Consider the following 14,543-nt stretch of genomic DNA (forward strand, 5'->3'; position numbering starts at 1 on the left):
AGACAGAGACAAAAAGGGATAAGAATTAACCCTTTCCAATACTCCGTGTAAGAGGGGGTGTACTGGGTCTGTGGTTTAAAGTGACTAACATAAAGTTAATGGCAACTTAATCTTTTCTGGGGGACGGTAATCAGCCCCAGAAAATGGAGTTGGTGGGAAGTCTCAAAGACAACCCTGTGTCACTGCACTGGAGGTGCTGTGTCACACACATGAGAAAATGGTGCTATGGATTAGGTGAGGCTACATTGCCCAAGATCACACAAAAAGTAGAAACACACACAGCAAAACACATGTAAGAGTGGGGAAAAAGGCTGAAAATAAATAAACCCTAGAAATCCAGCAAAGCTGCCAAGGGACTCATTAGGTAAGGGAAATCAGCCATTTATGAGAATTCTCCCTTATACTCGCCCCCCACCACATCTAGACTAAGGGACAGAAGGATTTAATCAACTCCTAAATGAATCTCTACCTCTAGTCGGTTAAAAATATCCTAGAGAGACCATCAGCATTTTGGTGGTGACATCCTGCTCTGTGCTCAATGGTGAAATCAAAGCCTTGCAGGCGGATTGACCATCTAAGAAGTTTTGGGTTCTCCCCTTTCATTTGCATGAACCATCTCAAGTGTTGGTGGTCTGTCTGAATCACAAGGGTAGATCCATACAAGTATGGTCTAAACCTCTTCAGAGCCCACACAATGGTAAAACATTCACGCTCTATGGTTTCCCACCGTATCTGGTTCCTTCAGTTTTCTACTGATGAAGCAAATGGGGTGCTCCCTACCTATTTCATCCAGTTGACTAAGGACTGCACCTATACCTACATTGGAGGCATCTCTCTGCACAATGAAGGGTTGGTGATAATCAGGAAATCTTAGGACTGGAGCTTGATAAAGGGATTTCTTCAGGTTTTCAAAGGCTTGAGTGCACTCCTCATTCCATCTAAACTTTTTAGGAAATTTTGGAAAGGAGATCAAATTAAAGGGAGAAGCTATGGACCCATAGTTCTCTATGAAATTCCTGTAGTACCCAGTGAGACCTAGGAAAGCTCTCACTTGGGTTTGAGTAGTAGGGGGGGGCAGTTTTGCAAAGCTTGTACTTCGCTGGGCAATGGCCTTATTTCACCTCCTCCTACCTCATGACCAAGGTAGACCACTTCACTCTGACCAATTTGACATTTGCTTGCCTTTATGGTCCGATGGGCCTGCTCAAGAGCCTGCAAAATATATCACAGGTGATCAATATGTTCCTTCCATGTAGGGCTGAACACTGCAATGTCATCCAAGTATGCCATGCAGAAGTCCTCCATCCCATTCAGAACTTTATTAACCATCCATTGAAATGTAGAAGGTACATTCTTTAGTCCAAAAGGCATGACCTTAAACTGGTATAGGCCTGATGGGGTGGAGAATGCAGTTTTCTCATTGGCATGGTCTGTCAGTGCTATTTACCAATAGCCGAGGTTAGGTCAAATGTACTGAGGTACTTGGCTGAACCAAGTCTATCCACTAGTTCATCTGTCCTTGGCATAGGATGGGCATCAGTCTTAGTGACTGCATTTAGAGCTCTTTAGTCCACACAGAATCCCAACTCATTGGATCCTGCCTTTGGTACTAGAACAACTGGATCAGACCATGGACTTGTAGATGGCTCTACAACCCCGAGATCAAGCATCTTGTTGACCTCTTCTTTGATGTGGGATTTTACATGTTCTGACATTCTGTAACCTCTGCTTTTTACAGGTAAACAGTCACCAGTGAGAATATCATGCTGGCCCCAAGGGGTCAAGCCTTGTGATAGTGAAAACAGGAAGTCAAACTGATTCAACAGAACTTTGCACACCTCCTGTTGTTCAGAAGTCAGTTGAGAAGAGATATTAACTCCTTCTATTTTTTCATCTAAAGGTTGGCCTCGGAGGAGGTCAGGTGGAGGTTCACTCCCCTCTTCCTCTTGAGCTGAAGCTAGAAGCAAAGCTCCTACTTCTGCTCTCGTGACATAAGCCTTTAAACGGTGGTGTGAAAGACTCTGGGAGCCTCCTTAGGTCTGCCTAAGTCCACCAAATAGTTCATCTCTCCATGTTTGCCCACAACCTTGAAGGGTCCTATTCATTTGTCCTGCAAGGCCCTCTGCCTTGTTGGCACCATAACTAATGCAAGCTCGTCTTGAGTAAACTCAACCATCCTGACCTTCTGGTCATGCCAATGTTTGACCAGAGCCTGACCTGCTTACAGGTTATCACTTGCTTCTGCTATCATGTGTGACATTCTCCTCCGGAGACCTATCACAAAGTCAGTCACTCTGACTGGCTTGGGGGAAGGAGCACTCTCCAACTCCTCTTTGATCAGGGCCAATGGATCTCTGACTGGATGGCCATAGAGAAGTTCCAAGGGACTGTAAACAACTCCCTCCTGAGGGACTTCTTGTCATGATTCCTGCCCCTCATATCCCCAGCCCTCTAAGAGTCAGGCTGGAGCCAGGCCACAATCATCTACATGGCCCTCAAGGGCCTCTCCATCCCTCCAAAGACCCACTTGGAGTCAGACTTGGTGCTTGTGGCACCAGACTCACTCACTCCCATAGGATAACATTGGGGATTGGACTTGTAGTGCATTGATGGGGACAAGATGGATGCCTCTACATATTTCGGTTCCCAGAACTGCATGTGCGGTCAAGTCTTTTGGGTGTGGTTCAGCCCAGAGGCACCTGAGATACCCAGAGACTATTTAAGCCACACCCAGGCTGAGAAACATGCTTTGCGTTTTCTGCACCTGCAGCGTGACACTCACCGTGTTCGGATCGGTCTCCAGTAGGCCTGCATCTTTCTTCTGCGCTCAGCTCCTGCAAGAACAAGAACACTGTTAGGAACAGCCTTACCTTGCGGCGCTTCTGCCCATCAGTCATCGCTCCTTCTGTTCTGCGGGCATCTTCGGCGGTGTCATTCCCATCCCAGCACGCAGCTTCCCAAGGAAAAGGGAAAAGAACAGAAAAAAGGCATTAGTAAGCATTCTGCAAATCTTCGCTTATTTTTAAATACTGTATGAGCTTTAAACGCTTACCTGATTCCCAGCCGCTCTGGGGGAACTCTGTCTCCAGAACTTCTCATCCATCTGCAAGAGGGAAAAAACACTCCAGGTTAGCGTGGAAACATCTAGAGGCACTGCATACCGGGCTTACCCACCGCATTTGTACTTCATAACCGGCATCCACGCTGAAAACGTCACGGCACCTAAATCCACAGAAAAAGAACTCAGTTCAATGCAAATACGAAAGGGGTGCATCGCGCATCGCGCTCTCAGTCACCTTCAGTGCTACTCATATCAGCAGCACGCCGCCATCCCCGGATGCCGGCCATCATCTAAGGAAGGAAAGGAATGAAGTTAGAGAACTGTTCAAAAGACTCATTATACTTACCTGTCGGACTCTTGCCAGTGAAGTAACTAGGCAGCAACGAGCCCGCATCAATCAACGCGCCCCTGCACTGAAGGCAGGACGGAGAGCACACTATCCAAGAAAACAAGGTGAGCTGTGGATCAAAGGGAAGGGTTGGACCCCGGGGAAGAAGGGGTTCAAGCACACAGAGACAATAGGGAGTTAAACTCTACCAATCCTGTGTTTCAGGCCCAGTCTCCAATCAAATAGCCTCCAGGGAAGGGTTTGAGGTTGTAAGAGGTCAGAACAGGCTGAGTGACGACCCAGTGGATACCAGGTGAGCTTTACACTTCTCTATATGCAAAGAGAAGGCATGGCAGGAGAAGGTCCCACTTTTTCTTAAGGGGTTCTTCTAAAGCACCTATCATGCTCTTCATAGTACGATTAAACCTCTCTACTAGTCCATTTGTCTGTGGACGGTAGGCTGTAGAGAACTTGTAAGTGACACCACAGTTTTTCCACATGGCTTGCATGTAGAGGGACATAAAATTGGATCCCCTGTTGGATATCACTTCCTTAAGAAACCCTACTGTGGTAAAAATACCAAGTAGAGCCTTAGCCACAGCCTGAGCCGTAACAGTTCTCATAGGTATGGCTTCTGGGTATCTTGTAGCATGGTCTACGACAACCAGGATAACCCTGTTCCCTGAAGATGAGGGAGGGTCAAGGGACTGACAATGTCAATGCCCACCCTCTCAAAAGGAACTCCCACCACTGGGAGAGGCACCAGGGGTGCCACATTCTTGGCTCCACTCTTGCCAGTGGTTTGGCAAGTGTGACTGCTCCTACAGAATTTGTCAACTTCTGAACCCATCTTAGGCCAGTAGAAGTAAAGAGATAGCCTTTCCTTGGTCTTTTTGAAACTCAAGTAACCAGCCAAAGGTATCTCAGGGGCTAACTATGGGAACTGGAGTCTGTTAGCAAGGGGCAATACAACTCTTTTGCAGTCCCCAGGGGTAGACTCATTCGGTTCACTATAGAAGAGGCCATCTTCCCAGCTTAACTTGTGCTTCCAAACTTTTTGCCCATCATGTTGGTTAGCAGCCTGTTGTCGAAGGCCTTCACTGGTAGGACACTCTCTCTGTCCTCTGCTGAAGTCTGCCCTGTTGGGTCCACCTTCTGCCAGTAAAGACGGCAGCTCAGGATGTTCAACAGGGTCAAGATCTCCAACTAAGACAGTGGGCCTCATCCCGAGTAGGGCGCAAAGGGATACCGGGCACCGTTAAGGACATTGGTGCCGGTAATCCCTTTGCACCCTACTACGAGTTCCATTAGCGGGTCACTTCCTTAACGCCTGGTTTTACGGGACCCGCTAAGGGAAATCAGAGCCAATTTAGCTACTTACCCCTTCCCACTGAGCCCTATGGGGGCTCAAATGGGAATGGGGAATGGTTTAGTGAATGGGGACTTACCGGTCCCGCCAAGGTCTGACTGGACCGGTAAGTCCCCATCTCACCAAACCGGACACGGTACCGGTATGGAAGGTAGTCATGGTGCAAGTAGCGCCATGACTACCTCCATACTCGGAATGAGGCCCAGTGTCTTCTTCCAGATCTGATTCTTCAGAAACTAGCTCAACCACACAAGGTTGCACCTCACACTCTGCCTCAGCATGTGGAGGGATCACAGGTGTGATCTTGGGCAATCTCGGTGATGTTGTTGTTGGTAGCACAGGGGTGCTGTCTGACTTTTTCCTGGAGGTCTTGGGTTTCCCCTTTGCCTCTGTTTTCCTAGAAATAGCAGTGATCAACTCCTGTGGAGTTGGAGTGATAGTTTCCTCTATCAACTCCTCTGGAGAGCCTCTCAAGGTTCTCTCACTTGCAGACCTAGTGAGCTCCTGTTTCCTTTTACTGGGAGGCCTGGGGTGCTTGACACAACTCCAAGAGTTTTCAGGTCATTACCCAACAGGACTCTCCCAGGCACTTCACTCTGCACACTAACAGGTATTTTGACAGTCATATCATTACACTGGATGAGACCTGGTAACTGGGGAAGCATTTGCACAGGGCCTCAAGCTAACTTGGTGAGGCGTTTGGGTGCCTTAGCAACATCCTCCACCTTGAACAATGATTCACCCAACACAGTTATGCTGGCTCCAGTGTCTCTGATGGCAGGGGTTTCCTGACCATTCACAAGAACACTATCTTTATAATACTCTTTAGTATTATCTGGGATGTAATTATAGACATCTAAATTCTGTTGTTCCCACAAGCCCAGGGACACTAAAGAAACACTAGCTGAGACTCTCATGGCTTCATCAGCCAGTAGGTGAAAGTTTCCACTTGTCATAGGTATTTCATCCTCTAGGGAGAAGGCTAAGGAGAAAGTGTGGACCCCTGAAGGTTTACCCTTACATCTGGGATCCCCTTTTTAACATGGTCAGTGGACCCACAAACATAACATTTCCCAAATGTCTTGATGAATGGGGGTTTGCTCTGACCTCTATCTGGTTTGGGTCCAGATGGTGCACTAGCCTGATTTGGTTTCCCTTGTGGTTTACCCTTATTGTTTTGTTTGGGGCCCTCTTTTGGATTGGAGGCATTAGAATTCTATTTGTTATCTTTCTTTGGCTGTTTCCCCTCATCCTTTTTCTGAGTAGCCCCAGAATCCTTGTGAGTAGCCCTGTTGGCAACCCACAAGTCAGCAGCCTTAGCTAGCTTCTTTGGATCTATCTCCTTAGAATCAGCCAAGTGCTGTCGGAGCTCATGAGATCAGACATCAAAAATAGACTCCAACATAACAAGATTTCTCATTCCTTCTTAAGTGTTTACTCTGTAACCCTTAATCCAACCATCTAGGTTTTTCAAATATTCACATACCCAGGTAGCCCAAGGGGTACGTACCATCATGCTTTTTGAGGGTCCTAAACCTCTTAAGGTACTGGGAAGGGATCTTCCCAAATCTAGCAATTAAAGCTAGCTTCACACACTCATAATCCATCCTATCCGCCTCCCCCAACTCCATCACAACAGTGGATAGCCTAGAGAAGAGCCAGGGAAGCAATTGATTCCCTGTAAAACCTTGAATACCATGGTTATATTCAAACATTGCCAACCAATCCAAAATATCAAGCTTAACTTCATACATACCCACAATTTCTTTAGGCATACGGGGTCTCTTAGGACAGGAAGACCTAGAAGACTCTGGGAGAGAAGCATTTTCAAGAGATAATCTTTTCATTTCTAGTTCATGATTCAACTCCATTTCTCTGAGCATAAGTTATTGGTGTTTTTGTTCAGTTTGAGCATTTAAACGTTTTAATTCCAGTTCAAGCCTCATTTTCTCTAGAGCAATGAATTCAGGACTGAGTGTAGGACCTGTGGGGGTCCCAGTGGACAAGGGTTGAGGTTGCTGAGCAGGCAAGGGAGCAGAGAGACCTACATTAGGAGACACATCTGCTTCGTCCAATTCAATAGTAATAGATACATTATCATTCTCAATACTTTCCACATTTGCTAGAGAATCAGGCATTTCAAACCCACTCCCTAGACTTGGATTCTTTAACAACTTTTCAATCGATTCAGACTTTTTGCCTTTGGCAGAGAGTTTCCTTTCTTTACACATGTTTCTTAAATAATCAGCAGTGTAACTCAAGAGGGTCTCCTCACTGTGGCTTTCCATATCAGACATGATTAATATTGCTTTTTAGTGATGTTATCCTTGTGGTTAGTTGATCCAAGGTAATAGCAGCACTCCAAGTGTAATTACTATACTTTGATCCTCACCGCTATAAACCAGTGTTAGGCAGAATTATATGCAGTACCCTTTGGGAACACCACACACAATTAAGACTACAAGTGACAGTACAAATTCACCTTTGGTACAAGCCTGTACTACACAGTTAAAGTGGTAGCAGTGGCTGAGCAGCCAGACTTATCTCAAGAGTAAGTGAGCAGTCTGAAATAGTTACACAAAGGACAGCAATTACTATGATTCAGGCAAACACTGACTCAAGGTTTTCAAGTAAAAAGAATATACATTTATTTTACTCTTCAGTTGTATAACATTTCACTATTCTAAGAAGTTTAAAAATCACACTCTTAATGCACCACACTACTCGCAATAAGTTCCAGACAAGTTAAGCTCACAAAATGAAGTGGGAGCAAAATGGCACTGCAGCAATTTAAAAGGGAGGGAAAGACAAAGTTAATAGAAAATGAACCACACCAACAGGTAAGTACTCAGGGCAGTTGAGCAAGAGGAACTACAATGATAGAATCAGGTCAAAAAGGCTTAGGGCCAAAGTCAATAGGACAAAAGTCTTTTGCTCAAGATCACACGGTTCAGGGTAGTTTGCGGTAAAGTTTGTTCCACGGATTCCAGACGAGGTTGGTTGGCAGAAAAGTCAGTTCAAAGAGAAGAGAAGGACAAGCCCTCGGATTGGAGAAAGATTTCAAACACTTTCACCGCGGTTGAACGCAACGAACAACCGGATTTGCACAGTACCTTGAAACGGAGAAGAAGCTGTAGCTGAGGCGGACGTTCCTGGTAGTTCCTGCAGGCTCACGGTTCCTGAAGCGACTGTTGGACTGACAGGGAAGAAACCAGCAGCAGAGCGAAACAACGAATAAAAGGTGCGCTCCTTAAAACCCAAGCAGGGTCCAACATTCCTGGCTATCCGGCCCACTGTAGCTCTGTACAGTGAATTCAACCAGAGTAGGGGTCCTGGCTTGTAGTTTGGGCGTACTGGTTGGTCCCACCAGCTCAAGGGAAGAAGTTTCCTGGAGGATCTCCTCTGTCGTCGGATTCTGAAGATTCGGACCTGCAGCAGGGCTTCAGCGGGTGGTTCAGTCGTGGTAGGGGTCCTCTTCCATCAGCTCCTCGTTGGTTCTTTCGTTCCAGTGGCGACTCTGCCTTTCCAGTCCCAGAGACCTGCTTTTTATGCAGTTTTCCCCCATTCACACAGCCTTACGGTCAATCGCACAGCAGGGTGGCTGTCCTGGCAAGAACAGTCACCCAGACAATCAAACAGGGGTGCGACTTGGGTTACCAAGGGAACCCATGGCAGGGATCCTAAGACCCCTCCCTCACATCCTGTCTACCCAGACTTTCAGGCGCCTTAAGGAGGGCTTCTGTTCAGAAGCCAGTGATAAGACGACGAACAAACGGACCAAACCTGGTTTGGCGCGCAGAGTAAAACACGAGAAAGACATTTACAAAAAGAAATGGTGAATAAACCCAGCCGGAACTGTAAAAAACATATATGGTCAAGCGGGTTTATGTTTGAGGCTAATATAATAGCCTAAAACAATACCATGGTTATTTAAGATAACCGCAGTATAAGAAAATAGGGTAGTTACCACTGCCACCAGCCAAGTCTTGATGTAAAGGGAGCCAAACAATGCTCCAAGAGACACAGACAAAAAGGGATACGAATTAACCCTTTCCAATACTCCATGTAAGAGGGGGTGTACTGGGTCTGTGTTTTAAAGTGACTAACTTAAAGTTAATGGCAACTTTATCTTTTCTGGGGGACAGTAGTCAGCCCCAGAAAATGGAGTCGGTGGGAAGTCTCAAAGACAACACACATGAGAAAATGATGCTATGGAGTAGGTGAGGCTCCATTGCCGAAGATCACACAAAAAGTAGAAACACACACAGCAAAACACATGTAAGAGTGGGAAAAAGACTCACACTCTTACCAGGTGGAAAAAAAAATGAATCCCTAGAAATCCAGCAAAGCTGCAAAGGGACTCATTAGGTAAGGGAAATCGGCCATTTATGAGAATTATCCCTAACACACCCACACAACATACACTCTCTCATTTACACCAGCACCGAAATATACATTCTATCTCATTCCCACATGCACATTCAGACACAAACCCTTGCATGCATGCCTAAACACATACATGCAGGCTTGCTCCTGGCCCAGATGTCAGATACCTAAACATCATTCTGCCTCCCACAATGCCTCGTTGGCTCCTGTGCAACATAAAAACAGGAACCAAGAAGCAGTGACTGCTTCCTGGTTCCTGTAAATGTGGAGAGGAGGCGGGTGCCACCATCTCGCAGCCCCAGGGTCAACAAATGTGTTGGTAGGCGTAGGAGCCCCCCACAGCATATTTGGTCCTCCAGTACCGCAGACTGGTTGGGGAACCCGCTGGGGCACTGAACTGTTAAAGGGAACCAATGTTTAAGTGTACAGTGGAAACCAAGGGAGTGCTTAGTGTGTTCACTGGCAGGTCGCACCCATTCACCCATAATAGACAAGCTGCCCCTGTTTACACGTCTACATGCAAAGTATTTGCTCAATGTGGGCATTTTAAAGCCCACCAAAGTTGCTAATGCGGGCAAACCACTTCCAACATTCTTCACCTAAAATCATTACTTAACACTCATGTTTATTATACATATGCTGAAAAATAGCTCTGAAGCCATTTTCTGTAAATCCTGCCATTTTTAGCGCATGTAATTTTGCATTCCTGTGCACATTATAAATGCTTGCCCACGAGACCAGGAATATTTATTTCACACATTGGGCAACGAAGCTCTCCATAAACTATCCCATAGGTCTTACTAAGTTCAAGACTTAAGGCACACCAGCCGAAGAGCCTTTATAATAAACCGATCTGCCTGTATTCACAGTTTGACAAAGATGGCCACCTTGTTGTTATGCAGAATGTACACAGCATTTGCATATCAATCAATCAACTGTAACATGCAAGCACAGCTCAGATTTTTAGAGGCAAAGGCATCTCTGAAGCAAAGTGTTTTCTGCAGCCATTAGTTAAAGTGCTGCTCACTAGAGGGGCATTCGTGAAAATAAACACAGTGTAAATAACAATGGATTCCCTGGCCAGGGTCCTGAGGCCTGTGTGCCCTGGGACACTTCCTAACACTTCCAGAGCCTTCCCGGTGCATGCCTGCAAAAGGACCCATCTCTCTCCAAAGTGGAGTGTGTGTGGAATACTCTGTGCTAGCATTCAGGGTTCCCAATGGGGCAAAGAGCCATTCCTGCTCCAGAGCAACAGGAACAGTTGCCTCCTTTGCACCTGTGTACTGGGCGCCCGTGCTCATATGGGATGCAGGCAATCTTGAAGAGTATCCTGGCCTAGATAAGTAACCAAGATACTAGGACGGGGGCGATGTGCTTGTGCGGTGGCATCTTGAACGGCCCTTAATGGGCTAGTTATATAGGGGCTAGGTATCATTCATGACATATAGACAGGCCAGTTTCTTAACGCCGGCGAAGCGGGCTGCTGCCTGGGGCGCAATTGCCCGAGTCCTGGGAGGGCGAAATTTCCCTGGGTGGGGAGCGATTGCCGCGGGGAGAGTAGCGGCAGGAGGTGCTGACGCTGCCTCTTCTGACTGGCAGTCACGTAGTACTTGAGACGCAAGTACTACGTGATACTACGTGACGTTACGGAAGTCAGAGGCTCTCAGAACTTTTGCGCCACTTGGGGTGCGGGCATCACAGGGCGCCTTTCATGGTGGCCGCCCACCTTTGAAATCATGGAGGAACAAAACACCACGGTGGAATAAAGACGGTTGCCTTTGAGGGTTCCCTTCTTCCCAGACACATGCGCAAAGACTACATTGTCTCCCCAACTCGCTTGTGTGCAGAACTTCTCAGAAAGAAAGTAGGTACAGCCCGATGCTTCTGTTGACGTAGTAAATGTTCCTTTAAACTGTGTACTTAGCGTTCGGCTGGTGCTAATTCCTAGGTATGTGTTCGGATATGACCTATCACACCTAATGCTCAGAGTCCAGTCCTGTGCTTGGTTGGGATTGCTCGCATTACCCAAGTAGTTGTTGGCACGGAAGCGTTCACATCTCACCCCCCTTTGCCCAGGTGTACGCTGAGATATGAGCTCTCGGACAATGTGCTCACGGCCCAGATGTGTGCTGTGATAGGAGAACTCACATAACATTAATATGTGCTGGAATAGGAACCCCCCCCCCCCCCCCGCCTTATGTTCGCAGCACAGGTGTGTGATGGGACAGAAGCACTCACGGCTTATGCAAATCCTCCAAGTATGTTCTCGGGTAGGGGCGTTCTCAGCTTACACCTCCAGGTGTGTGCTAGCATAGCAGATGTTAGAGCGAGATCACACGTGGTGTATGCTGTGATAGCAATTCCCGGCGCTCATGTTCATGCAGCCCAGTGGTGCGCTGGGATACAGAGCCGCCACGAGGGGAGGCCGACGGTGCCAAGTGCACCAGGCGCTTTGCTCCCATGGGGCCTTGCTCGTGCACATGTAAACGTGCACATGGAAGTGTGGAGGTCTGGGGGTGCACAGGTCAGTCAGAAGCCTCCCATACGTGTCCCAAGTTGCTCTAATCTCTTCCAGTTTACAGGCACAATTACAGGCTAGGTAGGCTACGTGGAAGGGAACACACAGGGCACACCTTCTCATGCATCTTACAAGTACCTCCTTTCTGCCATGACACATTGGACAGCATCCACTCAGGGTTCAAGTCAGCATCCTGCATACCTGTCAATCACTCCATCGGCACCCGCACACATAGGCGGCAGCACTTCCTCCTGCATACACATGACACAACTTCTCACACCTACACGCACATACGCAACCAGGGGAGATCTGAGCACTACTCGTGACGTCAGAGATCCTCACGGCTACATTCCTACTCGCTTGACAGAGGGAATTAACGCAAAGGGTGAGAGGAAGGAAACTGTGCGCTTTTATATCTAGACACACTACAAAAATTCCACTCTGGGTTAGGGTCTGACTGGGGCATCACATTGTCTCGGTGAAAAAGTGGCCCACAGTTGCAAATGGCTATTCATTCCTTTTGTGACACTGTTTGAATAATATCCAAGGGGGAGTTTTTGGATGAAATGTGATGCAAAAGACATACTTGCGCGCCACAATGGCCGAGGAAAGGCTATCAGCCCTTGCAGTACTTTCAATTGAGAGTGAAGTGGTTGAAAACAATGGATTATGCAGCAGCAATGAACGCTTCTGCTGCAGCAAAGTCAAGGAGAGTGCCCTTAACATAGACTAAAAATGGACACAAAACTTTAAAAGTAGTACATACTGTTTGTGTACTCTGCTTTGTCCAAGGAGTTATGGCAAAGTTCTTGAATCATGATGCAATAAAACCGATTTCATTTGGTTAGCAGTGATTTATTGACCTTGGGTAGGAGTTACTTAACAGTGTATTTTGGGAGTGGGGCGGGGGGCGCATTCTAGTGTTTCTCCCTGGGCACCAAATGGACTAGAAACTGCCCTGCATATAGATAGACATTAAGGCGTGTGCCTTCGTATATTCCATCAACAGTAATGGTGGCCTCATCACACCACGTGACTGCATTCCAGCGGGCACTGTTGGCCCTGTGTGAAAAGCCCAAGGCAAGATACGTTATCAGCAGGTCCCGTCACAGTGTGCTCAGCTGGAAGGAACACACAGAACTGAAAGTACACGTGCTCCTGAGCGTGCAGTAAACATTGTAAATGTTCTTTGAGGACAATCTGCCAAGGGATAGAAAATACTCCAAGTGCACTGTGAATGTTCTCATTGTTTTGAGAATCTTGAAAGTGTAAGACAGGCAGCTCGCTGTGTTAAAAATCCGCTGCAGAAATCTGAGCGCTACCTGCGAGTCACGAGTTCAAATCCAGATAATACTAATGTATTTATTTATTTGCATTTTTAAAGCGCTCACACAGCCCGGGGGCATCGAGGCGCTGTTACAGGAATCACTAACTACGCTCGGCCACTCGTTTACCTGTGCCCCTCCAGTTAAACAAGACACCAACCAGATCTAAAACGCTGGCATGGGTGTGCTGGTCTGTGCCATCCAGTCAGGACCAGGACTTATGACAAGCGAATGCGCCAACACGTCCTCCATTCAAGTGGGCAACGTTGACAGCTGCTGCCTATTGTTACAACTTGGGGGGACCCTGCATGGACGCGCTAGAAGGGCGAGCTGACGTGGGCCACACGTGCAAAATGGGACTACGGTTGAGGCAATGCAGCGCCGTTCCATAAGCAGTCCACAACATAGTCCAGTACTGCTTTAAAATCGGGCAAAGTTGACTTCCGGCAGAACCTGCCTGCTCCGTTCCTTATAAAAGCGTCACAAGATAAACAACGGTGCTTGGTGCCGGCAGTGTCTCCGAAATATTTTTATTTAGGCGAAGTGATGTACTGGTGCGGGGCTGGTATGCTGGCAACTTTTCTGCCTGCCTTTGCCTGGCACATGGCTTTTGGGACGCTCGAAGCTGTTGCAGCTGGAGTTAAATGTGGACAAATCTCTTCTCGCCATGGGAGGGGGGGCAAATGTCCCTCCCGTGGATGCGCAAAACGTGTGCTTGTTTATCAAGCTAGCTGCCCTCTCAGGGCGAGAACCATATGCTGGCATAAGCCACCACTGGGAGCCCTTCTGCAAACATACTTTAGCAAGGGGCACCCCCCTCCTCTCCCCCCGCAGTCATCTGGGAACAGTTAAGGTGGGGGCTGGGTCACTTACCTCCATGCAAAAGGATGAGGAGGAGGGGCGCCCAGGCTGCCCAGCTCCTTCCAAGGCAGCAGGCGGTTCTTGGAGCGCGCATCTCCGTCCTGCTCCAGCAGGGCATCCAGGGGACCACAGCCAGAGAGAGAGGCGGGCGCGGGCGTGAGTGCACCCCAGCCGTGCCAGGGATGGTCGGGTCCCTCTGAGGGTCTGACTTTAGGGGAGTTACTCCAGTACCCCCTGACCTGCGCCTCTCCCCAGCACCTTATTTTGCAGTGTCTTTCGGGTGCGCGCCCCTGCTTCTCCGAAGGGCTCCAGTTTAAGGGCTCTTGATGCCAGTGGTGCCTCCCCGGGTCCCCAGATCCTCGCTGCCAACCTGGGACCTGCGGATTACTTGGGCAGCAACTTGCGCGCCGCTGGAGAAAAAAGTTTCACGAAAACAGCGTGGAAGAGGCGGGGCTACTGTGGCAGCTGGTGACATGGGCTGGGAATGGGCGGGGATTAGCGGAGTGGAGGATGGGGGTGGGGGGGTCGGGGTGGCCGTGCGCGGCTGGAGCTTAAACTCCCATGGAGAGATTCCGTGGCCTGAAAGGTCCGCCTGGAAGCCGGACATTCCGGCGCAGCGCTTTGGACGCCGGCGGCTTGCCCCCGGCGGCAGTGTTTCTGGGAGAGAGGCATTGCCTCATCGGCGGTGCCTTTTT

General features: G+C 48.2%; 1 protein-coding gene across 3 annotated transcripts in view; it reads right to left on the minus strand.

Annotated features, from left to right (window-relative positions):
- MERTK (MER proto-oncogene, tyrosine kinase) overlaps positions 1 to 14,248 on the minus strand; it is a 538,988-nt gene extending 524,740 nt beyond the window's left edge. For all 3 annotated transcript variants that reach the window (XM_069607839.1, XM_069607838.1, XM_069607837.1), the window contains exon 1: positions 13,861 to 14,248. In XM_069607839.1, coding sequence (XP_069463940.1) covers positions 13,861 to 13,966 — 106 coding nt within the window. In that variant the 5' untranslated portion in view covers positions 13,967 to 14,248. The remainder of the gene's footprint in view (positions 1 to 13,860) is intronic.
- Positions 14,249 to 14,543: the final 295 nt, after the last annotated feature.

Source organism: Ambystoma mexicanum, chromosome 4q (genome assembly GCF_040938575.1).
Source record: "Ambystoma mexicanum isolate Mex_15411 chromosome 4q, UKY_AmexF1_1, whole genome shotgun sequence".
NCBI classification, from domain to species: domain Eukaryota; kingdom Metazoa; phylum Chordata; class Amphibia; order Caudata; family Ambystomatidae; genus Ambystoma; species Ambystoma mexicanum.